Source organism: Arvicola amphibius, chromosome 14 (assembly GCF_903992535.2).
Source record: "Arvicola amphibius chromosome 14, mArvAmp1.2, whole genome shotgun sequence".
NCBI classification, from domain to species: Eukaryota; Metazoa; Chordata; class Mammalia; order Rodentia; family Cricetidae; genus Arvicola; species Arvicola amphibius.
Window position 1 is genome coordinate 58740617 of NC_052060.1, and position 27137 is coordinate 58767753.

At 45.1% G+C, this 27137-nt stretch overlaps 1 protein-coding gene across 1 annotated transcript in view; it reads left to right on the forward strand.

The window, feature by feature from the left end:
* Nucleotides 1-27137, forward strand: part of Slc44a5 (solute carrier family 44 member 5) — a 108625-nt gene that overhangs the window by 7463 nt on the left and 74025 nt on the right. Inside the window, exon 4 of the mRNA XM_042054145.1 lies at nucleotides 12422-12470. Within this exon, the coding sequence (XP_041910079.1) occupies nucleotides 12422-12470 (49 nt within the window). The remainder of the gene's footprint in view (nucleotides 1-12421; nucleotides 12471-27137) is intronic.

Genomic DNA, 27137 nt, shown 5'->3' on the forward strand with positions numbered 1-27137 from the left:
AAGACGCCAGGAGTCTTTCTTGTGTTACAGCTGGCTTTCCTCATAATTGTCCAGAGATCTGGATCTTGGTGCTCGAAGTGCGGGTAGGATGTTAGCAGCTGGGGCAGCGCCGAGTGTTAGTGGAATACAGCTCTCAAGCTCTGTCTCAGACTAAGTGAGTCGGAATCTCCATCCTCACGAGATTCTCAGAGGCTAGTGTGCCAATGGAAGCCTGAGTGGCTTTGGATTTAGGAAGGTTTCTCCCTCAGACACTTCCACTGCCCTGAGATATATAACTGGGACTTGTGCCTTCCCACACTGCATAGACCCCGAATTCTTAGCTAGAAGATTGGGTATGGTATCTGGAATGTTAAATGTATTCACTATGGTGAGGTAATAAATGTGTTAATTAACTTGACTTAGTTTTTTATAATGTATTAATGAACCAAAACTTAGCATTGTACCTCAGAAATACATGCAATTATTGTCTGTTAAAATCAGTACAATTCTAAAGTATGACTGTATATGCATTTTTGTCTCTGTTATCAAATAACCTTTATTGTCTTTTGTGCACTTCATCTATTGAGATTGTACACACTTAAATATTATATTTATATATATATTTAAATATTAAATTTATAGTTTCAGGTTTCCTTTTCTTAAATTTTTTAGTTTGGTCCCCTATGATTCTGAAAGTTGGTAATACAAACATGTAGAGGCTATTTTGTAAATTTTCACACTTTCAGGGCGGGATAAGAAGATGAAGAATGATAACGTGAGAAAGGGAGATGCCAGTTTTGTCATCAGAAGCCGGCAAATTGCTCTAACTTAAAATGTGCCGTGAGCCAAAATGTTTTACTAGTCAGTAATGATTGGAGGTTTGCTTTCATTCATAAATCTTAACCTCTCAATTAGGAGAAAGCAATTATGTCTGTAATAAAATCATCTTTCTGACAAGGGTTTGAGATGAATGAATCAAGGACAAATAAGCACTCTGTCTTGCTTATAAAACAGTCTTAGGAGAGAGAGACTGAGTGCGGATTCTCCCTGGATAGACAGGAGCCCAGGGAAAGGCAAGCAGAGCTGTTTCCCTGAAGCTGTGGCTTCCTTCTCCCAGGTGTGCAGAAGCAGCACCATCATCACGGCACATTCTCAGCTACTGGGAACACATCTGTTGCTGGGGAAACAGATCCTGAGTGCATGGTGCCCAGAAGTGAGGGTGTGTGCCTGCACAGCATGACTCCGACTGCCATTTGTCTTTTCCTTCTGAACTGTTCCTTCAATATTTGTAAATCCTCTTAGAACCATGATGTTAAATAAAGCTTCCGTGTATTAACAATGTGAGTAAATTTAGGTAAATCAGAGTATTGAGCCCCTGTCAGTTGAGCTTAACCAATAGAAACATTTTCAACAGACGTGGGCTGCCAGGGACTCCCTGGGAGCCCTCATGGCCACTTTTAAAATCAACCAATCTTTCTTTCTTCATTTTCTTTCTTTTCTTCCATAGGTTCTCATGTAGCCCAGGTTGGCCTTGAACTTACTATATAGAAAAGGTTTGCCTTGAACTCCTGATCCTTCTGCCACTACTTCCCAAACACAAAGATTGCAGATATGTATCATCATGTTCCAGTTACCCTCCTAAAGGGGAGGATCGCTTTCATCCTAAGGCGGTACCTGCACCAGTTCCCATCACGGTCTCAGTAGAAACATTCCGCCATTGGCTGTTAATGAAAGGCTACCAGCCCCCAGAGCCATGTGCACATCCCACTATTACCCCGTTTCTTACCCAGGTTTCTTACCCAGGTTGCTTCATGGCCTGACTTCTCCTTCCCTCCAAACCACTCTATATCTTGTGTGCTGTGTGTGCTGTGTGATCCCTTCAGAGAGCAGGCCTCTACATTGCTTCACTATTCCAGAATTTTCTTTCTCACTTAGCCTTAGGCGCATTAACACAGTCAGCCAGTCTTTAAGAAGTGTATTTTCTCAGTTTCTCAAATATCATGCCTCTGGCTTTTCTCTTTTCTTTGATGTCTGTTCTTCTGTGTGCTCTCTCACATGTAGAGACTGAGTACTGAGAGAGCTCAGGATATATTCCCTTTTCTTCCTAGATGACTCCATTTGCTCCCATGGTTTGATTCAACCATGTGCTTAATATTAATTCCTAAATTTGCCTCCCAACCCAGATTCTCTTTCTTGATCTAGACTTGTTTGTCCACCCTAATGTCCCTCCAAAACTCATGTTTGTGCTTCTCTGTCATCTCTGAAATGCCAAGTCTCACCAGCTCCTCTGCACCAGGTCGAGATCCTGGCATCACATGACTACCACAGGCTGTAACAGGCCAAGGCCCTGGTGTCACATGGATGACCACCACAGCGTGAACTGCATCAAGGCCCTGGCATCATGTGACTACCACAGCCTGTACCAGGTCAGGGTCCTGGCATCACGTGGATGACCACCACAGTGTGTACTGCATCAAGGCCCTGGCATTATGTGACCACCACAGACTGTACCAGGTCAGGGTCCTGGCATCACATGGATGACCACCACAGGCTGTACCAGGTCAAGGTCCTGGCATCACGTGGATGACCACCACAGGCTCTTGGTTCTTGGCTTAGAAGCAGCTACTGTCTGATTGGAGTCTATTTTCCTTTGAGCCATCAGAAGACTCCTGAAGTCAGGATGAAAACAAAGCAAGCGGCCTACTGCTATTTAAACTTTTACAACACAAATGCGAATAGTTTAGCATTGCTTTTTTTCTTTAATTACACTCTATTTAATTTTAGTCCACTAGTACCTAAATATCAGCAATCACAAGATTAACTATACTAGCTTTGTACAAATATGCCATCTTAGATATTGGCTATTGCTCTTATACTTTGATTCTGATATTTTATAGCTGTCTCAACTTTATAATATTTTGACCTTGTTTCTGCATTTGAATATTGAGAGGAGATTTATGGCACCATTTTTAGTTAAAGAAAGAAGAAAACTGACTGAATTACTTGTGCCTTTAGTATTGTTAGCTTTATGCCGTCATTTTATCTGCCTAGTCTAATTTTATGTGGATCAAATGGTATTTCATGTTGAGTGTCCTCATTATCAAAATGCCAAGGTTAAAGTATTCTATAATTTTAATTGCTCTTCTGTCCCACTCAATCACTATGTCAGTGTTAGCCATAACTATGGCAATAAAAAGTTATTGTTAGAATAGATCTGACTGCAAGCACAGCCTATCCCAGGAGCCACAGCAAGCATTAAGTAAAAGGACATATACCTCCTGAGCAAAACCTGTTGTGGGAGGCTGACTTCTGGTTCATCAGGGAAGCCCTCTGCCTTTGCCTTTGAGTGTGTCTTCCATCTGGCAATACCATCTCAAAGAGGGAGGCTGCCTGTTTGCACACAATCTTGTGACTGTAGATTCCTACTCTGATAGAGAGCCCATAGAAGGCTTATCCAACTAAAACACCGCTTTCCATGTAGCTTTCTTACAATGAGACTCTTCACTTCTGATAGGTGAAATTGTTGAAAAGTCTAGACCTCTTGTTGGTTAATTCTCGACATGGATTGGGTTAATCCATGGCACTAACCTAGTTCTCCAAAATGATTAAAATCAAATAAGGTGAGGCCAGGTGTGGTGGAGCACACTTCTAATCCCAGAACACGGGAGGTAGAAGCAGAGCTAAATCTCTATGAGTTTGAGGCTAGCCTGATCCACATAAGCAAGTTCCAGGCCAGCTAGGTCTATACAGCGTGACTCTGAGAAACAGATCTAGTGGCTGCTCTAGAACAGAGACAACTTCCCTCTGGATGGTTTTAGATTTAAGTTTCCTTGCGAAGTGTGAACGCTTAGTGCCACACACTGCAGGGAACCTTTGAGAGTCTCTGGGTACATTGACGACAAGAATTAAAGACTGGCAGTCCAGACCATGCAAGGCACCGTCCTTGCCGTTGTTCATGTGGAGATGCTTATAACCTGGCCAGCAACCTTTGGAAGATGTTTCTGTGCTCCCTATTTCATAGAAAAGGAGACTAAGCCAGAGAGAGCTCATATGGTTTGCACAGTTAAGCACAGTAATGATCCAATACAAACTTCAAAAACAAAAATTTTTGTTTTTAATTAAAAATGATTGTTTAATTCTCTGACTTAGGAACTGGGGCAAGCTTATAATTCTATACATGCATATACTGCAGAGAGAAAGATAGAGATGAAGTTTGAAGTATTTCATTAAGATGGACCTCAGCCACACTCTACTTTGTGACTAACCAAACTCAACATGAAAACAAGAATATTTTCTCTATATCAGTAGAGGCCCCAGCCCTGATCTATCACCTCCACCTTTTCTGACAGGCTTCCTGGCTTAGTTCTGTGAGGAGCATGCGAGCCACTCTCATGTGACCTGCACAGCTACTAAGTCACTGAGGAGCCTGGAGCAGTGTACATTCAGAGCCCCTAGAAGCTCCCTTTCCTGCCGCTTCAGTGTGGAACTTGGCTGCCTTTCCGCTCTTGCCTTCTGCCTCCTCCCTGACACCCCAGACTCTTCTATTCACATGGAATCCTGTCCCCAAGTGCCTTTGTGGGTGACACCGGCTTCCTGCTTGAGCTCTGCTAGAAACCACAGGTCTGTGGATCTTGTTCAGATCTTCTGAGTACAATTTCGATGGATTCACACTGGATTCTACCTCCGGAGTTTCTTCTGTCTCCCTGGAGTCTCTCAGACTGACTCTGCAGCTCACTGGCTCATCTCTTCTCTGACCTTTGTTTGAAATGGTCTGTCCCACGGCCTTTCTCCAGCGCCAGTCTTGGCAGTTGTCCAGAACTTCCAATGGACAGAGTTCAGAGGAACGGTGGGGAGTGCCCTCGGTCTGTTAATTCTGTGGACTGTGGGGACGAAACTCAGAGGCTGCACAAGTTGTTCCCATGATGAACTCTGGGATTACACAGGTTTCAGGTCCTAGGCTGTGTTCATTAGATTCCATGCTCTTGATTTCACTTTCCATTACATTTTGAGGTTGTACCCCTGAAATTATGAATAAATGTCCCATAACGGCTGTTATAAGCAGACAATACGAATACCTTTTCGTGTAAAAGGGACCCAAATTTCTACTTTGTTTTTCCATCTGAGATTCAGGATACAGGCACGAGTATCAACAGATGTCTTTATTTATGTGTTTCATGAGACTCAGGTTACAGGCACGAGTATCAACAGATGTCTTGTTTCATGAGATCCCTGACACAGGCACGAGTATCAGCAGATGTCTTTATTCATGTGATTTATGAGAATCAGAATGCAGGCATGAATATCAACAGACAGATTTATTCATATGTCTCCTCTGGTCACACATGTGTACTTTGTCACAACTTGACTTTGCTCTGGGTGAGTTAGGAACAGGACATTCTATAGCAACATTCAGAGATCAGGAATAGGCTTGCATGAAAATGGATGGGACTGGAGCTCATTATGTTAAGTGAAATAAGCCAGGCTCAGAAGAAAGAAACACACACAGACACACACACACACACACACACACACACACACACACACACGTTATCTCACCTGGGATATAGACATAATCACATATGTGCATATTATGTATGTATGTATGAAAGAAGACAAGACTATGAAATGAGAGAGAAAAGTCAGCAGGAGGGGGACAAGAGAGGGTGACAGTCTATATGTTATGGAAGCAGAGGAAGACTGTTTGAGGACAAGGAAGACAGGCCAGCAACAGGGGGGAGAGGGTTGAGGGAGGTAGTGAAGATTATTAAAAACAAATTGCATACGTGTATGAAAAATATCACGAAATTGATTTGTTTGTATGCAAATAAAATAACGTTTGAAATTTAGGTCAAGAATATGCATACATATGTGTAATTACATGGGAAAGGTCACTTGTAGATCTTCAAGCATGAACCTCAGCCATATTCACAACAGGAGAGCAAGCGTGGGAATATTCTGATTAGCATACTGTCCACACCTGAGTCACACCCAGCAGCTGAGGAGAAAAAAGTTGCTACAAAAGACAGCTGGTTTAAATAAAGAAATTCCAATAAGTAAATCATTAAAATGAGATGCCTTCTGTAGCAGTTATTCATCTATGGATGGAAGGAGTCTAACCTGCCTGGACCAGCAGGTTGTTCTTCAGGGCGAGGTCCCTGAGCAAGAGGACTGGGGAATGAGGAAATAAAGAAAATAGGAAAGTTATAACCTGAGTCTCCTGCATGAGCTGATGACTTATGCCAAGCAAGTTTATTAATAAGTATGACATCTTTTGTCCTATTTGCAGGGAGGAAATGGATCAGAGTCAGCAGAAAACCCCAGCATCATGAGACACAATCAGAAGGAAGCTAATCAAGCAGTGTTCCTCAAAAGGAGCACGGGGTACCTCGAGTGCCCCACAGACAGACCACAGTGGCCTTCAGACTGATGACACCAGTGTCTGGTGTGGGAGGGAAGTCAGAGTCAGGTTCGGGTTTGGTGAACCATAACCTTAACTCCTTCAAGGCCCTGGCCCCTTCGACAAGGACAGAGAGCTAGGTTCCCTTTGTCCTTTCATTGGAGCCCTTGAGACGTCCTGGCTGCCCATCATGGGGGCCAGAGGACAGTTTGCAGAGCCAATTCTCTCCTTCCACCAATACTTCTTCTGGGTATTGAAGTGGAGTCACCAAACTTTGAGTCATGTGCCTTTGCCCACTGAATCATCTTACAGGGATCCTGAACTCTAAAATCCTACTCACGTGCAGGCGAAGAGTATCCTAGTGACTGAGGCCTGCCAAGGAAGCTGGGTGATTTCTGAGTGTGTTGGACTGGGGACTCAGAACTAAGACGGGAAGGATGCCATGGGGCTAAAGATCAGAAAACCTGACCCAGCAACTTGGTCACTGATTGATCTAGTTCAAACTTTAAAAATTTATCATGACATTTTTTTTCTTTCCCTAAAATTTAGCTAATTTAATCCCAGCACTCAGAAGGCAGAGGCAGGTGGATCTCTGTGAGTTTGAGGCCAACCTGGTCTACAGAGCGAGTTCCGGGACAGTCTCCAAGGCTACAGAGAAACCCTTTCTCAAAAAACCAAACAACAACAAAATCCCAAAAACCTAGCTATTTTCCTTAGCAACTGAAAAAGAAAGCCCTTTATTTTGTAATAGTGAGCAACAATTTTATTTAGTTGGAAGTATGAAAAAAGATGTAAAACATCCTCATACTTATTTTAAAATAATTTTACTGAATAAATTTCATGATTAAATATTAATACTTAAATTACTTTGTTTGTGGAAAAATAGCAGCATACCAATCAGAGAGAACACCGCTGTCATGGCAACCCCAAGAGTACAGTTTTCTGCCAAGCACAGGCTTCCTTTCAACTGAACCATCGCAGTGCAAAGAAATCTCACTTCTTCCTCCTCCAGCCTCCAGAACTCCGAAGAGTTTCTTCCTCCTCCAGCCTCCAGAACTCTGAAGAGTTTTAATCTTCCTCCTCCATGCCTCCAGAACTCCCAAGAGTTTTAATCTTCCATAAAATAATTTTTAAAAAAAATTACAGGAGCTGGAAAGATGGCTCTACAGTTAAGAGCATGCACTGCTCTTGTAGAAGACTCATCTTTTTCAAAACTTCATTTTCAATGCCCCAGATGATATTTTCTACCCCATTGTTCTCTTTTTAGCCTACTCCTTATTCCTGTAAAGTCCCATCCTCCCAACTAGATGCCCCCTGCTGTTGTTCCCTGTTTCCTGTGGATCTCAATGCTGAGTTTATGATAGCCTTGGCTGTGTCCTATCCAGGAGACAGCATTCCACGGTCTCCTCTCCACCCTTCAGCTCCCACATTCTTGCACCTCCTTTTCTATGAGATTCTCTGGGTCTTGAAATGGTAATGTAGATGTCCCAGTGAGGACTGATGACTCCACAATCATGTATTATTAGCATTTTCATCAGTTCTGATTCTCTCTATTAACCATCACCCACTGCATAAAAAGGTTTCTTTAGCCAAGACATAGAGCAGAAAAATAGTATAAGATGAGAAATATTTTAAGTCAGTTTGTCTTTTATTATCAATAAGTTTTCCCTGGAGCCTGTGACATCTCCATAGATTCCCCCCCTAAAGTTTTACAGCGTGATATATGATATATGAACTTCTCTTTGGGTAGCAATCACCAAATCCAATCAAATGATGTTTAGTTAGCCCAAACAGTTATGCCAGGTTATACCAGTGGGAGCATCTTAACCGGAAGGTTGGAATTGTAGTATGCTGGATCTGTACTTGAATAAAACTATTCCTGGGTTTTCTCTTCTGTCAGCACTTGCTTCTCCCTCCATAATGATGAGGGGAGGCTTTCAGCTTTGTTTTGGTGTGATTTATCAGAGTGCTATAGCTCCCGCATATGGTGCCATTAGCAATAGGATTGTGCCATATGGTTCTGGCAGCTATTACTTTTAAGGTTATAACTGACTTGTTTATGCTTTGTGCCCATGTAGAGCAACTTATTTTAAATATTGATGTAGAGTATTTGAAAACCACCCTAGTGGTTAGAAAATTCTGTCATAAATGAGCAGATTTGTCATTCTTGAAGTAGTACACAATGGCTTAGCATTTGTGTTTAGGAGGCAAACACCCATCGTGCTGTTAGGAGTCTCTGTACTCAGTTTGAGTGGGTGCTGGAGGACTCTCTTGTGTTTTTACTCCTTTTGCCTTTGTGGTGTGGGCTGATGTTTCTTCCCAGAATAGGTTCCTGGAATCTGATTATTTCCTGGGTGTGGTACTGTCATTAGATGCCAAAGCATGGCTCTGTGTCACTCCTAATCTCGCCCCTATCAAATGCACTTTCTGGAATTGCCTTCTTCCTTTCTTACTGCAGCCTTGGTCAGCTCCCTGCATCATCTGTCTTGGTTAGGGTTAGGGTTAGTGCTAGGGTTCTCCTTGTTGTTTCATCTGCTTTAACCTTCCTGTGTCTTCTGTGTCTTGCAGATTGCTGGATCTTGAAGTAGATTGATTCCCAATTTTCTGAGGAACTGCCATCCATAGCGATTTCTGTACTGGCTATACTAGTTTGCACTCCCACCAGCAATGGGGAGTGTTCCCCTGACTCCACATCCTTGCCAGCATGACCGGTCACTTGTGTTATTGATCTTAATCATTCTGACAGGTGTGAGATGGAATCTCAAAGCAGTTTTAATTTGTATTTCCCTGATGGCTAAGGATGCTGAACATTTCTTTTAGTGTTTCTTGGTTACTTGAGATTCCTCTGTTAAGAACTCCCTGTTTATCTCTGCACCCCATTTTAAAATTGGGTTGTAGGTTTTGTTGATGACTAGTTTCTTGAGTTTCTTATATATTTTAGTTGTCTACTGGATGTGGAGTTGGTGAAAACTGATTTCCATTCTGTAGGCTGCCTGTTTGTCCTATTGACAGTGTCCTTTGCCTTACGGAAACTTCTCAGTTCTTGGGGTCCCGTTTATTTATTGTTGGTCTTAGAACCTGCACTGTCAGTCTTCTGTTTGGGAAGTTGTCTCCTGTGCCTAGGTGTTCCAGGTTATTCGCTACTTTCTCTTCTATCAGCTTCAGTGTGTCTACCTTAATGTTGAGGTCTTTGGTCCACTTGGACTTGAGTTTTGTGCAGGGTGATAAATATGGATCTGTTTACAATCTTCTATATACTGACATCCAGCTAGACCAGCACTATTTGTTGAAGATGTTCTCTTTTATTATTGTGTATTTCTGGTTTCTGTATAAAACATCAGGTGTCCATGGGTATGTGAATGTATGTCTAGGTCTCTGATTCAATTCCATCGATCATTGTTTCTGTTTTTACACCAGTACCATGTGTTTTTTTAAAAAATAACCATAGCTCTGTAGCACAGTTTGAAATCAGGGATGGTGATGCTTCCAACAGTTCTTTTATTGTATAGAATTGGTGTAGCTATTCTGGGTTCTTTGTTTTTCTATGTGAAGTTGAGTATTGTCCTTTCAAGGCTAGACTGCTGTTGTTAGCATGATTTCTCTTGTCTCATTACCTTGTTCAAAGTCTGTCTCGGAATCCCTGTGGTTTATAACATATGAAATAAATTCCATCCCCATTCTTTGTATGTGTTCTTGTTCCACATTACCTATCGAGCTTCATTCTGTGTCCTCCTCTCCCATTACCATGACTCTAGTGACCCAGCTCTTCCACCCCTCCTGCAGGAATGCTCTTCATCCCCACCTGTGTGACTCCGTGCATCAGGACAAGCTTTGTCTTTGCCTATCCATTTAAAACTCTATTGGGTGGCTCTATGAGCCTTCGCTGCTGATACTCCACTGACTATGGCATTTAATGCCCAGGATTCACAACACTGTCCTTGCATGCTTGCTTCTAATGACCATATTCTGCATGTAACATAGGTTTCTACTTTTCTCCTTGTTGTGTTGAAGACAGACTGTGATTCTTTCTCCTTCTCTTCCCCTGGGTGCCTCTGTCCACACATAACATATTATAAACAGTCATTGCAATAAATATGACTGAATTCTGGTTTCATCTTATGCCTCTCCCTTTGTTTCAGATTACACACACACACGCACGCACACGCGTGCGCTCACACACACACACACACTCACTTCCTGAGTGGAACCTTCTTGACTGCTATGGTCCTTGATGTAATTTACTTTCTCAGAGCTCTGTAACACCTAAAGTTGTCACAACACCTTTGTATGCTTCTGTCCTATTGAGCACCTTAGGCTTGGTAGTTTCTGACTACAGAATTTATTTCACAGTTTTAGAGACCTCTGAGTCTGAAATCCAGGCACTGGCAGGTTTGGTATCTGGAGGGGATGGCTGTCTGATTGCAAGACTGTGCCTTTTTTTTCTCTCTTTCTGTGTCTTCCCACAGTGGAGTGTGGCAAATGGAGAAATGGAGAACATGGTATTCTAACATGCCAGAAGAGAGAGCTTTACAAAGGCTAGGTTGGTCTGAGGCCATTGGTACCATTCAGTCCGATGACTGCCTTATTGCTTAATCCCGTTTCAACAGGGCTCGCTAACCCTTCCTCCATCTGTGAAGGTTTTAATTTTCAAGAAGAGGAGCTGAGGAAAATGGGACTGCTGGTTTGGGACCCACTTCTTGGTACTGTCACTTCAGGGGTCCCCAGCAGGAATGAGGGCTGCAAGCATTCGTTCAGACCATAGTCCACACAACTTAGTGTTCTATTGTGCTGTGCAGCGTGTCAGTAGAGATGACCTTGCTGAATGCACCAGCATGCAGACTCTGCTCTTTGAGATGCAGCCTGACCGTGCCTTGCATACCTCCTGTGCCTCCTCAGATGCGTGTGTGTGTTTGTGTGTGTGTGTGTGTGTGTGTGTGTGTGTGTGTGTGTTACAGGTGCCTTCTATGTATTTGCAGGCTACTTGCTCCCTGGATTTCCACTGCAAATCTATCCCTTTGCTTTTATGTCCCAACTGGAAACTTGGAGACCTCCAAGTTTTCTGGAGTGGCTTCCCACTTTGTAAAAGTGGGACCAGGTGGCTGTCATTTAGAAGCCTTCTAACCCTTTTAAGAACCTGTCTTTGATTCAGGAGAAATTTTGTGATAGACCCAAATGTCTAGAGGATGAGGTTGGAGCACTTGCAGGGAGGATCTCTGGGTGTTGGGGTTTACAACCACAGGCCTTTAGCTAGGGATGACGTTACAGGAAAAGGCCATCCCACGAGGATTTCTTATGGGCAAAGACAGGATTGTAGCAGCACCATGATGCAACAATGTCTGTCTGTAGATCTGTAAAGAAGCCCACACTATGTAGCCAATAGGGCAGAGCCAATGAGGATTGGTAATTAGACTTCCTGAGTGGAAGCCAAATGACTGGTTACCAAAACAAAAGGAGAGCTTAGACAAATCCCATCTCGAATCAGGATGTACGCCTCTCAGGTCCTCAGCCGCAATGGCAATGGCAGACTGAGAGGGGCCCAGCAGCTTAGGGCACCAGTGTTGCTCTCCCAGACACGTGTCTTCAGAGCTGGCGCCCTCTGAAGGAGGGTGTTTTTACAGCTTATGGGGAATATGACCCTTGTGGTCTCGCTTCTGGTTGGAAAGAGGACAAGAACTCACAAGTGTGACCAGGGCACACCTGTTACTTTGCTAGACAAAGAACTTAGCATTGGCTCCCCTCCCTCCTCCCTCCTCCCTGATCCCCGTGCTCCCCTCCCTCCTCCCTGATCCCCGTGCTCCCCTCCCTCCTCCCTCCTCCCTGATCCCCGTGCTCCCCTCCCTCCTCCCTGATCCCCGTGCTCCCCTCCGTCCTCCCTGATCCCCGTGCTCCCCTCCCTCCTCCCTCCTCCCTGATCCCCGTGCTCCCCTCCCTCCTCCCTGATCCCCGTGCTCCCCTCCCAACAAGCTCTTTCTTTGGTAACATTTTATATTGATTTATTTGTCTCTTCATTGGCTTCTATACTTAAAAAGCTTTTGTTTGATGCAGGTAATCCAAGGACGTATGATCCAGATTTCCAGGGACCCACTGCCGACAGGTAAACAGCCCTTTCCCATGAATGCATGTTTCTAAACGAGCACCGAAGTTAACTTTGTGTACATCGTTTTATAGCTCATGGAGAATTTCATCGATTTTCAGGGACAAATGCCTCAGTTCTGCCTGAATGTAACCTTATTTACCTTGGGAAAGTACAGAAAACAAATCTCTCCTGGAATCCTGAACACTGTTCATTCAGCAAATGATCTGCCTTTCGTTACTAGACCGAGAGTCTGTGTTCACCAGAAGAGAAATTGAGAAATGCTTTTTGCAGCTTACCCACCCTGTGGAGATGCAGACTCATTCAGGTGTCTGTGGATTCCATGACTCACAGTGGCCAATGCAGAGTTGCTATGCCAATCTCTCCATGCCAGACATAGGTGCCACTCAGCTTCCAGAAACAGGACACGTCTCAGTGCCCACCATTCTCTGGGGCATCACGGATCTTTAGGATGAGAGTCTCCCAGGGGAATAACCACATCTTTGCTGGTGTTCCCCTCCCCCAGCATTGCATGACATTTCAATTTCAGCCAATAATTTAACCCTCTTATCATTTATCCTCTCCTCTATTCTCAGGGTTACAGCTAATCAGAGATAGGGTATGCTGCTGGGGACAGCTATAGGGGAGGGTGTGCTGCTGGGGACAGCTATAGGGGAGGGTGTGCCACTGGGGACAGCTATAGGGGAGGGTGTGCTGCTGGGGACAGCTATAGGACAGGGTGTGCTGCAGGGGACAGCTATAGGACAGGGTGTACTGCTAAGGACAGCTATAGGGGAAGGTGCTGCTGGGGACAGCTATAGGACAGGGTGTGCTGCTGTATCTGTTTATGCCTGACTCTGACTTTGATTTTTGGCAGTCACATGTCATAATAACCCGTGGCATGAAAGAACAGTCAGCACACTCATTTACACTTGCCAGTCATCGGGACGTGCGCAAGCCTTTCCTGTGATTTCCCTCAAATTTCCCCGCTTTAAGCAGCTTATTCTAATTCGGCAAAATGTCAGGGCGTTTGTTCAGGTTCCTCATTGGCTGGTCCAGTTTCTTAGGATGAGTGAGGAGCCTCCGTCATGTCCTCCTCTCTGTGGTAAATCCATGAGTGCACCCTGTTGCCCAGAGTGCAGAAAGCCTCGATCAGCGTGGGCTTCACATTTCAGAGTTACCAACTGCTGAAGACTGAATGTAGCCTGGTGCCCCCAAGGGATCACTAAATATCTTTGAGCTTCAATGGGAATAATAATCACGGTTAACCAGCTGTCACATTTAGGCAGAGGAAATGTGAATTTGAAGTGTTCCTTTCCTAGCCATAGAGAAGGCAGCTGAGGTCGGCCTGGTTGGTTTTATGGAGATAAATTGAGATCTTCCATCATGTGGCCACCATAAGGACATGCTGGTCAATCATGAACAAAGTGTATTGCAGCAGGCACAGAAGAGCGTAATGCATTGTGTGTTCAATGGCAATGCATCACTGCAACGATCATACCTGGTGGCACCAAAGAGCCCACATGTCCTCATCTTTAACGCATCACTTGCTTGCCCCAGCGAGCTGTGTCAGATCACAGAACTCCACAGGAGCATGCTGTATCGGTCTGTGGCAAAGGAGCAGGAGGTGAGGCCACGCACCATAGGTGCCACAGCCGCTGGGTGTCGTGTAGCAGTGGGTACCATGTAGGTTTGCATAAGTATACCAGCAATATTCTCACAGTACCAAAAACGCGCAATGATGCATTTCTTAGGAAGATCCCTGTGGTTATCAGACATGACTAGGGACCCCGAGACAGGGGACAGTGGGTAGGGACATTTGCCACAGAGCCTAATTCCCTGTGCTCCATCCCGAGAGCTGATAAGGAGAAGAGGGGTTGGTGGGAGGAGAGAAATGATTCACACAAGGTACACACTATATGGAGGTTTACACACACACACACACACACACACACACACACGCACGCACGCACGCACGTACGCACGCACACACACGCACACACACACCAGTAAACTCCAAATACCCATGGTAACCACTGAGGAAATAATTGTAATCTTGGGTTGGGGATGCTCCAGACACCACAAAGGGCTTCAGGGCTGGGGACTTTCTGTGGATGTACATCATAGCCTTTTGTCTAAGAAAGGAAGGCGGTGTCAGGAGCAAGTTGCTGAGACCCAGGAGGCCCTTTGAAGGCAGCAGGGCTTTACCCAATCCTTACTGAGGAAGTAATTAGGGTACTTGAAAAACAAAAGGAAGTGTTCTTACAGGTAAAGTGGCTTCAAACAAGCCTGCAAGAGAATTAGCAAAGTGACCTCTTCCCTGCCCTCCATTGCCTCTCCCAGCAGAGCAGTGTAATGACAGCCAGCTTATGTGGTATCCCCATTACTTCAGGCAGTCCCCACGTCCCCTTTGTGTCTGCCTGCTTGACTCTCCCCTCAGCCCACAAGTGTTGGCTGCCCAGACCCCTGAAATAATCACACAGAAACTGTATTAATTAAATCACTGCTTGGCCCATTAGCTCTAGCTTCTTATTGGCTAACTCTTAAATATTAATTTAACCCATTTCTATTAATCTGTGCATCACCACGTGGCTGTGGCTTACCAGCTAAAGTTCCAGTGTATCCAGCAGGGCTACATGGCTTCTCTTTGACTCTACCTTCTTCCTCCCAGCATTCAGCTTAGTTTCCCCCAACTAGCTCTGTTCCTCTATAGCTCTGCTATAGGCCCAAAGCAGTTCCTTTATGTATCAATGGTAATCACAGCACACAGAGGGAAATCCCACATCACACAAACACAGCATTTGTTGTCTGGTTGCCAGGGCCTCATTTGCTCTGGTCTACTAAAAATAGGGTGTCTGGGAGTTGATTTGGTCATTTAAGTTTTTTCCGTGTTCCATTTGAAAAGGTTGATCTACAGGACACATATGTTGCCTTCTGTATTCAACAGTCAGAAAATATCAGTTAATGTTGGGCTGATAATGCAAAAGCAGATGCGCACGTGTGTGTGTGTGTGTGTGTGTGTGTGTGTGTGTGTGTGTGTGTATGAACATACACAAGGTGGAATGGAATACACAGAGCAAACTAAGAAAGAAAGGCTTTTATATAAAATAATGTACGAGGGATTCTGGTTGCAACCCAGAGCTGAGAAGTTTGCTCTTTTAATAGACAAGGAGAGCTGAGGGGTAATTTTTTAACTGATATGTTCAAAGTCCATTAACATGTTTAATTGCCAGCAACTAAGCGAGCATTTGCAGTAAGACATCTTTTATTCAGCTGAACCTGGGGGTTCAAGCCTATATTCCCAAGCTGCACGGGAGGTTGAGACATGACGATCACAAGTTTGAGGTCAGCCTGAGTGACTTAGTAAGACCTAGTCTCAAAATGGAAACTGAAAGGAGGGTTGGGGTATCTCAGTGGTAGAGCGTCTGCCTGGCCTGTGTGAGTCTCTCAGCTGAATCACAAACACCCCCAAGAACGAACAATCAGAAAGCCCAAACAGCAGCTGCAGTAGATTCTATTCAGGACATTTCCCCCCTACCATTTTAATAATTCAACTGTAGATGGGTGTTTTAAGTAATTTCATTAGATTCCTGGGGTTTGGTGGGGTGGATGCAGTTTATGTGTAGAGAAGGCAGTGAAAATGGATCCCTGCATTGCTGGTTGCCCAGTGCTAGACAAAATAGGCAAAGACTCCTACTTGTGGCACCATCCAGATTGGAAGGGCTCACAATACTGGTAACATTGTTGTACAACGTAGGATATTTATCTCCATTAGTAAGGTGTGTTTATTTGCCTGCTGTAGTGGAAGGGATGGTCAGTTACTGTCAGCAAAGGGGGAAGGCAGACGGTAAGAGCTGGATGAGGAATAGCCACGGGAGATTAATCCAGGCAAAGGGAGTGACACCTGTGTACTCTCCAGTCCTGAGGCTGTGCCTCTGTGATTCAACTCTTTTATTTTAATTGAGGTTTATTTATTTTTATTTATGGTGTATTAAGGTTTATTTATTTTACTTTTATTATGCATGAGTGCTGTTTCTGCCTGTATCTATGTGCACCACCTGTGTGCAGTGCACACAGGGACCAGAAGTGGATGTCAGATCCCATGGAAATAGAATTACAGGCAGTTGTGAACTACCACAGGGAGCTGGTAACTGAGCTTTGGTCCTCTGTAGCTCCAGCCAGTGCTCCTCACCACTGAGTATCTCTTCAGCCCTGTGATACAGCACTTAAAGCCAAGCACAGAGAGAAAACCCTAGGTAAGGCTTGGGAGAGGAGCACACTGGCATAGCTTAGATCTAGGAGACCAGCACATTCACCTGGCTCAGCCTCGGAGATGAACACATTCACCTGGCTCAGGCCCAGGAGATGAACACACTCACCTAGCTCAGGACAAGATGAGCACACTCACCTAGCTCAGGACAAGATGAACACATTCACCTAGCTCAGGCCCAGGAGATGAACATACTCACCTAGCTCAGGCCCAGGAGATGAGCACACTCACCTAGCTCAGGCCCAGGAGATGAGCACAATGTCACTTACCAAATTCTGAGGGATTCTGGTTCTGTTACTAATAGAACTTCTCAAATTAACCTCCTCCCAGACCCCCCCCCCCCCCAGTTTATGCATAGCTCAGGCTTGCGTCTTATTGTAATAATGGATGTGCTCCTTGTCCCTGTAAAAGGACTCAAATACCAAAAGGCAGAGTTCATCCCTGCATAAGCCAGAGGTTACAACAGGAAAAGGTCACAATGTCCCTGATAAAACAAACCCTAAATATTGTAAAACTGTCTGGAAAGAGGTTGCAGACCATTTTGATTTGAAGCATAGTTAACCATCACAAGCTTCCTAGATAGGACCTGAGACTTGTGTGTTGGTGTTTGTCCTGTTGGGTGTTTGTGTTTGGGATGCTTTAGTGGATCTGCACTGCAGTGTGGAAGGGTGGGTTGAAGTGAGGACCCCTGGGAGACAGGGGTCATGTGACAAGGAAAACTGGAAATTGAGGTGGGGATTCTTGATGAGCGGGGAAAGATGTGGAGCAGTTTGTACTTCATCTAAGAAATATCAAAGAGACCCGAAGAGAGTGAGGTGTGGGCAGGGAGTGGCTGTGTTGCAGTTATTGCAAGTGCTTATGGAGGTGCGGAAGAGGGGGCACGAAATAAGATAAAATATATAGTGATGCCAAAGCCACATGGTGGAAACTCTTGTGAGGGGGCTAAACTTTAAAGGGACAAGCACTGGGCAGGAGGGCTGGCTCAGCTAATGAAGCACTTACGGTACAATCAGGACCCAGGTCAGAGAGCTGGCATGCTCACAGTTATAATCTGAGCACATGGAGCCTTGGGGCTTGAGGGCCAGTCAGTCTCACTGAATTGTATGCTTCACATTCAGTGATTGAGCTGTCTCCAAAAATAAGGTAGAGAGAGCTTTAAGGAATAAATGCAGTATCGACCTCTGGCCTGTGCAATACTCTCCCCCCACATACATACACACACACATGCACACCCACATATGCACACACACATGCACACCCACATACACATACATGCACACATATATACACATGCACACATATACACATGCACACACACACACACACACACACACACACGGCAAATAGATTACTTTAATTCCGGGGAGCTGCACAGTTACACATCCTTCTTAAGTCTTTGCTAGTTCTCCTCCCTCTGCTCACACTTCCTCAACCCCATCTTGAGAGTGTCTCTGGTGACTTCTGCCTTGCTGCTCAGTGAGCAATGCCTTCTGTCACAGTCTTGCAGCAGCAGCAGGTGTGGTGACCTCACTCTGCTCCCCAGAATCCTCTTGCTCTGGGCTTCCTTGACATAACACTCCCAGGCAGCTTCTGTCTCTCGGGGGATCCCCTTTCTGCCCCTTTGTTGTTCTCCACATGTATGGGAGCCAAAGGACTGGCCCTTCTCCCTTCCTGTCTGCTCCTCCTCCCTCCTTCCCTCCCTTCTCCCACCTCCATTTCTCTTAGATGCATTCTGCACCCGTGTTTCTGCTCCCCTTGGTGGTTTCACCTCCTTATTTCTCTGTTGCAATGCCTTGCTCCCAGACAGCGTGGGTCTTTCTTCATCATCGGCTTTGAACCCAATAGCAATTTGCGCAAGAGTCCTTTATGGCAACCCCCTTCCCCTCCCCTCTCTGACACGCTAACTGTACCCACTTTATAGTACTTGCCACCACTGAAAACTTTATTTCTTGATTGCATCGTTACTGTGTTGTCTAGACCTTCACTCTGTGAGGAACGAGGTCCTTGACTGTTTTTGTTCCCTGGAAACGTCCCTGACATACAACATCCATTTGTTGAACAATGGAATGAGCTGTCATCCTGGACTCAAAATGATGGAGGGCAAGGAAAGACAATGAGCCATTTAGAAAGCCACTTCCACAACCCAGCTAAGAAATTGTTAGAACTTGGCTAAGGCAGCAGTCCTCTGGGAGAAGAGAGCTCTGATCAACGCGCAGGTGAAAACATGCCTGGCTGTGAATCTCTGTGAGTGGAGGAGGGGTTGGCTCAGCCGTGTCCGAGGAGCAGATGTGCTGGTTTGTGCTCCCAGAGGCAGGGAAGCTGGGGACAGTAGGAAGAGCAGAGATACTCATGCACTTGGACACTGGAAAGCCTGGCCATGTTTCCGTGCTGACCAGATAGGGAGAAAGGAATCTAAATGTATATTTGAAGCTCTGTGGGAAAGTCTGTATTTCTTTTAACAAAATAAACTTTCTAAGGATGGGGAGACCTACGAAAGAATATTAAAACCCGCTGAAAATCAACTTAAGTTATCACATCTAAGCTATATTCCTAGATCACCCGCGAGGTCATCCGCAGGTGCCCCTGGAATCTGTGCAAGTATGATAATGTGCCTCTCGTCACCACTGCTTCCTCGGCTGACTCCCCTGGACTCTGGTTGCTTCTCTTCGATCTGCTCTGGACGAGTGAGTGAAAGTCTTGACTGTGTCACTTCTCCTCACTCAGACTTCACCAGTGCCTCCCCACTGCCACGGCGTGATGTCTAAATCTCCTTCCAATCTCGACAGACCGTATCCACATATACTCCCCTCTCTCCCCCATCCCTTCCACCTCCCTCTTCTCTAATTCTTCAATAAACCTACTTCTGAGCCAAGCCACGTACGTACCCATACACAGGGTCCGAGGCTAATGTGTCAGCGCCCTGTAGTGTTGCCGCTTAGGGATGGCGTTTGCCACTGACAAGGGACTGGTGTGTAAAATGAAGTGCCAACGCCATCGTTCACACTGGCAGATCCCGTGCCTGAGCAGACCTGTTGTTCATGGCCCTTGACTAGGCAAACAACCCTAGAAACTAATGACCCCCAAGGCCGCTTGAGAAGTGCAGGTCAGAGCAGGAGAATTGCAGAATGTCTAGAACGTCAGGTTCTGGAAGCCTGTGCTCAGCAGGAAATTCATCTGGATCCTGTGTCCACGGGACAGTGTAGCCTGGGCAGTGTTTGGGTGGCAGAGCCGTGGGACCTTGGGCATCCCCTTTACTCCCAATAGGAAGTTCAGCGCGTGTTTAGCGACGTACCAGATAGGGTTTCTAAGGTTATTTAAGTTCAATTTGCTACACCTGTTGGCTTAGTGTCTGTGGTGACTGTTGTCCCCAGGTGTTCAATCACGTATCGAGATCTCAGTTTAACTCAGAGGGAAATGCTGTTCATCATTTTGTTCTTTCTATTCTAGTTTAATATTGGAGGGTTTCCTCTTTTGAGGCAATGTCTTCCGCTGTACCCCGGGCTGGTGCAGAATTTGTGGGATCGTCCTTACAGCCAAGCTAGTCTTAGAAATACAGTAATCACTGCGCTTAACTTCACGAGTGCCGGGACCATAGGTGTTCATCGCTGTCTAACAAGGCTACTTTCCACTGTCCCGAGTTGTGGGGAAACCATGGCCAGAGTCATAGTCTTTGTTGTTTAACAGTTCTGTGTAGGACCCAGCCCTCCTGACCCCGGTCCAGCATCCTACCCTCACATTTGGGCCTGCAGCCATGCTGTTTGGAGTCCATAGACTTGGGCACAGTTTAGACTGGTTGTTAGTGGTTTGTGCCCTCCTGAAAATATGTGCTGTTTTGTCTTGTAAAACCTGTGTTAGGTAGGAACCTCCCTTGGAGGACACAGGTCTGTTCCGTCCGTAGTTGTGAGGATACACTGTTGGTTAGAGTACTCCTTGGGGGGCATTCTCTGGCTGCTCTTAAAAATGCCTAGATTCTTTTTAAAATTAATATGAGTTGACATTTATAATTGCATTCATTTATAGGATATAAAGAGACGTTATGAATTATGAATACAGTGAATAACTAAATTAAGCTAGCTAGCATGTTCATTGGTGTAACTGTTCAACATGGTTGTAGTAATGAGAATTGAAATTTACTCTTAGCAGTTTTGTTATTGGCATCAGTCTGCAGTAGATCTAAAGAAACTCACACATTCTTCCTGCTCGAAGTGTATATCCTTGGGTCACTGTCCCCATCTTCACCAAAACCCCTAGCCTCAGCTCCCACTCTTCTGCTTTCTGCTTCTGTTAGTTTGATTGATTAGACTTCACGTATAGATGTGAAGATGCGGTATTTGTCTTTTTGTGTTGGCCTCCTATTACTTAGGATGATGTCAGTGCAGCAACTGGACCTCCATGTGTCCGGGCTCAAATCAAACAAATGGTCTTAGTACTTTAATGACTTTTATCTTAACATGAAAAGAACGAGATAAACTAAATAAGCTGAAGTGTTTGCACCAGGACCTGCAATGTGACCTCCTTGTTACAGCACACTTGGCTAATACTGCATGCCACGCCATCAACACTTTATTAAAAGGTTCTCATAGAACGTAGTCTTGGCTGTGGACTGTGGCCACTCAGGTACTCAGAGATCCCCAGTGCTCATTCCCTACTTAGGCGTCTGAAAGCTCAGATCACACCAAAGGCTTCTAACAATGGCATGGGATTTGGGAAGTGATCAAGCAGCATCCCGTAAGGACTTTTAAGCCCTCTGGTCTAAACAGGCTTCAGTGGTGCATGATGACAGTTTAGTCTGAAATGCAAGAGTGGGCTGTGGTCATTTTCAGCGCCTTGGGGCTTATCTTTGTCTTTATCTCCATGTTCCATGTTTGGTGTCTTCCTCCTCATCCTCTTTGAGTGAATTCTAGGTCAAGAATGACATTTGGTGGCGGTCACACAACTGTGAGTTGCCCTCATCCTTAAGGAATTGACACATGCTAGAAGGGGCAGACAACCTAAAAGAGTTTGAAGTTCAATGAGAGAAGTTGGGGCACAATGACAAAAGGGACCCCCTTTCCGTGGGGTCTTGTGGAGCTTTGGTTCTAAAGATTAGTTTTCAAAGATTACCATTCAGTAAATATTTATTAAGCATCTGTTATGTGTATGGGTCTTTCCATGTTACAGCAGCATGATGGCCGATAGTAGGGTAATTAGGGCTTAAATATTGTCAGTGGCTGTGGGACCTTTAGAAGGTGGGGCATGACTGGAGACATTGGTTACTAGGAGTGGGCAGGAAAAGGCTCCGCCCCAGTATCTAGTTACTACTTAGTTCCTCCACTTTCTTGTCCACTGTGATGTGAGAGACCTTACCACAAGTTCCTGCTACTGCCATGTCCTGAGCTGCTCTACACACCATCCCTCCATGACACACGGAGGCCCTCTGAAGCCAAAGCAGGTCTTTCTTCCCTGGATCTGTTCTGTCAGGTGTTGTGGGCCCAGTAGCAGTTCATGTATGAAAGTTGATCGATCTGGAAGAGAGAAAACACAGAGCAGAAAATGTCTACATTAATGTAAGCACAGGAAGAAAGTAAATGAGGCACAAGGCGGTGCCTTGCATGGGTGTGAGGAATGTGGGGCTATAGCTGATGCCAGAGAAGACTTTGTATGGAACTGAGAACTGCAGATGGGTTGGGGAGTGTGGCAGTAGCAGGATGTTCTGCGTGCTAAGCCCATATCTGGGTGCACTGGAAAAACCACTGCGGTGTTAGAGAAAGCATGAGTTCGTCTACTGCCTGCTTTGCAACCCCATTTGGACTGCTAAGCAGAGGACGCTTTCAAGAGACCACAGTCGGGAGCATGGGGATGAATGGAGGCTTTCAGAGCCACCTGAGTGAAGGCCAAGGTCACCTGGATGAAGTGGTGGTGTGGTGGAGATAGCAGAGATGAGAGACACGAAACTTCAGGATGCGTCCTGGTGGTGTGGGTGAATGTGCCTGTGGGCGGGATTAGCCCTGACGAGCAAGAGACAGTAGAACACCCGCAACAACAGTGAGGCTTGTGAGGAACATAGAGCAGGTCAGGACCCCTTCAACCCCATATGGGAAGATGGCTGCTCAGAAAGATGGTTTGCTCTTGCAGAAGTCAAGGCCTCTGCTGTAGCTGTGTTGGTGTGTCTTGCCGTCTAGGTAGCTGCTTGGTGAGGGTGTGCGGAAGAGCTTGAGACTTAGGAGGAATAAGATCAGCTGGAGTGTGTGCACGTATGAGCATGTCTGTGGGCATGCACACATGCACAGAGGGCGCATGTGCATGTGGAGGCCGTGGGCTGATGTCTGGTATCCATCCACATTGCTCTTCCATCTTATCCATTGAGGCAGGGCTGCTCAAACCCAGACCTCATCAGTAGAGACATGCTCGCTAGTAACTCGCTTTGTGCAAGGGTCCTCATCCCTCCTTCTGAGGCTAGAACTGCAGGCGAGCTGTCACGCCCATGGGCCATTACTCGGGTTCTGGGGACCTGAATTTGGGTCTTGATGCTTGCCCGTCAAGTGCTTTAACTGCAGGGCCATCTCTGCAGCCCCTGCACACCCACCTCTGACGTGTGTCTGAATCCTTCCCACCCAGAGGTGCTTCACTTCACGACTTCCCACACTTCCGTGCCTGGCTTGCTCGAGCAAAAGCCCTCTGACAGCACCGTGGATGGCGCTGCCCTCCAGACTGATGCCCTTTCTCTTCCTATATCTGTGTTATCATTTTTTTTGGCTTGAAATATTTAGCTAAACTATGGCCACATTGCAAATTTCTGAAAGAGCTATGATCCAGCCATGTGATAGGAGCTAGCAGATCTGGATTAAACCAGCCTTACCCAGAGCATGAACATTTTTCCTTCGCTTTACTTTGAAGATCGTTTACAGCTCATCCTTAAACTGCCTCATTATGTCTTTCAGAAACAGTTCTCAGAAAGCAACTAATCAGGGGGTTCAGTGTTGGAAGCACATTGGGGGAAACAGATGTTTGCTATTTAAAGCTCTGTGGATGATTGTTAATTCTTTTTCTAGTCAAAAGACATTCTTACCCACTAAATAAATACATTGTCTTTAAGTGCATGCCCTTGTGTGTCATGGTGGTGGGAAATTTTCCCAGCCGGAGTTGGAAATGAAAAGGTTCTGCTCATTTTGCACTGTGGGGAAGGTGGGCGAAGAAAGAACTGGTAAATTCACTCTTTGCCTAACATGAAGCAGGTGGAAGAGAAGGTGCTGAGGAGGCTGGGAAATACTGGCAGACTGCATGACCTCAGGAGCCCACAAGCTTATCTGAGGTTGTAGGAACACTAAAGCTGTAGTCACGAACCAACATAAATGTTAGCGTTTTAGCCACACTTAAAAGAAGAAGTAGGAGAAAGGAGCCATAGCTGTGATTTCGTGCTATACTGAACTGTAGAATTTAAAGGAATTAGCATGATTAAATACAAAACACAGATTCATAATTATCCATTCAATTAGCAAAGAACATTAGAGTTTATTCAGTTCAGACTCCTGTTTGTGAGAGGCATAAACAAGCCTGGAAAGATTAGCAAAGTCTAGTCACAATGAGCCAGCACTGTGTTGGCAAAGTGCTTGGATTCAGATCTCCAGGTGAGGCCCTCACCAGCCTGCCCTACTTGTGCCACAGAAAGATAAGGATTCCCCAAGCCCAGACCCTTGGCTGGCCTCACTCGCCCATCTGTTCAGCTCCCGGTGCCTACCAGCAAGGTCTTGGATCCTAAATGTCTTGCCCATGGAGTTCTCTTAGCTCTTAGCACTGGCTGACAAGCACTTCTCAGACCCCCAGCCCCAGGACCACACTCCCATCCAACCAGCTAACTCCAAAGGAGTAAATCTCAGTGCAGAAGCAACACAAATCCAAGGTAGTGTCCTCTCTAAAAAAAATTACTAATTCTATAATAATAAACCCCAATTAAAATGACTTCAAAGAATTCCCAGACAAAAAACTCAAAAGAATGATTAAAATTGTGTTCTTAACAACTCCAAGAGGACAAAGGTAAAGAGGGGAATGAATGTTAAATCTCAACACAAATATGGGAATAGAATTCAATGGAGAGGTTGAGTTAGTGAAGAAAGTCAAACTTAAATGACACCGGAAGTGAAAAGCCCAGCTACCTAAATAAAAACCTCATTGGAAAGCCTGCCGGCGGAGCATCGAGCTAGAAGATGGGGTAGAAGAATCACATTACTCAGAAAAAGTCATGATAAATCTATAAAAAGCCATAAACAGAACACGAGATGCCGCGCACACCGCCTGTCTGCGCTCTATACGCTACCATACAGTTCACGACCTTCAGGTAAGGGGCCGGAGATTAAAACACACAATGACACACACACAGAGACAGAGACACGGACCTCTAGTCACTGGTAAGAAGCCCTTTATTCAATAGCACCATGGAGGCTTGTATACCCAACACAGTCAGGTGGGCCAACAGGTGAAAACCTCATCCTCTGATCCTCAAGGCAACACGTGCTCGTGAAGCAGAGCTGGTAAACAACTTTGACACAGCTTTCAGTAACTCAACTCAGAAGGAAAGCAAAGGTCACTAGCAGGGAAGAGCAGCTGGAGGCCAGGACTCCAAATGGTCCCAACAACAAGAGAGCTCTGAGGCACTGTGAGATGACCTAACCTTCAGATGAGGGTCATAGAAAAAGAACACCACACCAAAGGCATAGAATATATTTCATTAAAATTATAGAAGAAAAAATTGCACAGCCAGAGAAGAGAAGCCTAGTGTATAAGAGACTACAGAGCACCAACTAGATAGGACCAGCAGAGAAACTCTATGCTATATTATGCACAAAACATCAAAAGCACAGAATGAATAAGGGGCATTGATGGTTGTAAGAGAAAACAGGTAAGTTACTTAGAAAGGCAGGCCCATCAGAAGGACACCTGATTGATTAACAGGGACTTAGATAAACAAAAGGGACTGGAAAGCTGTGTTCAAGTTTTAAAATACTGTCTGTCCACCCAAACTACTATACCCAGAAAAATCACTAAAATTAAAAGAGAAGTATAAACTTTGTAGACTAACCAGCTAGCTCTACAGGGAGTGCTTCAGTCTGAAGAGGCAAAACACGGCCAAGAGGTCACAGGGAGCAAACACTGCAAGGCCGGGAAATCAGATCTAAAAACATCCCCAAACTGACAGAATGACATACATCTTTTCAGTGGAGTTCTGAATGTTAAGTCTCAGTTCCGAGTAAAAGAGCAGCCCAGCAGGTTGTATCAGAAAACAGGACCCAGCCTTTTCCTTCTCCCAAGAAACACACCTCACCATCAATGGTTGACAGATGCCACCTAAGGGCAGGAGAATAGGAAAGGGTACTCAAAGCAAATGGATTGTAAAAACAGATTTAATATCTGGTGAAATAGACTTGCAATCTCTAGACTATACATCATGAGTTCTTTATTTTTAGGATGTAGTAATTTCTAGTCTGTCCAGTGCTGTGGATTTCAATGCATCACTTTAAGCTTTGTGTATTGCTGCACAGTAAGTTGGTCATAAGAGGGAATTCGTATTTATGCCCTTGGTGGAGAAAGAGGAAAGGATGAACCAAGATGTGTTATAAACTGAGTGTTACCTCAAAAATACAAAAGCAAGCAAAACCACCCTGAATTGCTTTTTTTTTCTGTTTGCTGGGTGCTTTTAGATTGTTTCCCAGGCTGCTGAATGTTCTGTCAACCATTTAGAATTAAGCCATATTGGAGAGACATGCCTATATGTAGCAACCATAGATCACGCGGGGTTTACGTGATGCAGTAAATGAGGTTTAGATCGCACTGCACAGTGTATATTCAGTTGTTACTCACAGCCATACAAAATATTGGATGTTAGGCTGGGTGGTGGGGGCACACACCTTTAATCCTAGCACTCGGGAGGCAGAGACAGGAGGATCTCTGTGAATTCAAGACCAGCCTAGTCTACGAGAGCTAGTTCCAGGACAGGCTCCAAAGCTACAGAGAAACCCTCTCTCACCCCCCACCAAAGGATGTTATTGTCAGTAACTTAAAGATCAAATCACAAGTGAGGGAGGTTTGAATTAAGTTTCTTGTGGAAGTATCAATCCTGATAAAACTGAGCCTGATACAGCCTGGGCAATGGGACTATGTAACTAAGAAATTAAGTAAGGACAGACATAGCTTTTAAGAATGAGCGAGAAAAATGTTGAACTTTAAATTGGGAAAACTCACTGAGTTGTTCATACCATGCATGCTTTTAGAGTACATTTATAAGAGGACCTGGATTGTGTTCCCAGCACCCATATGCTGGCTCACACCTGCCTGTCGCTCCAGCTCCAGGGTACCCTATGCTTTCTTATGTCCTATGCAGGCACCTGCATGCACACAGTGCACACAAATGCATGCAGGCACATGCACACACACACGAATAATAA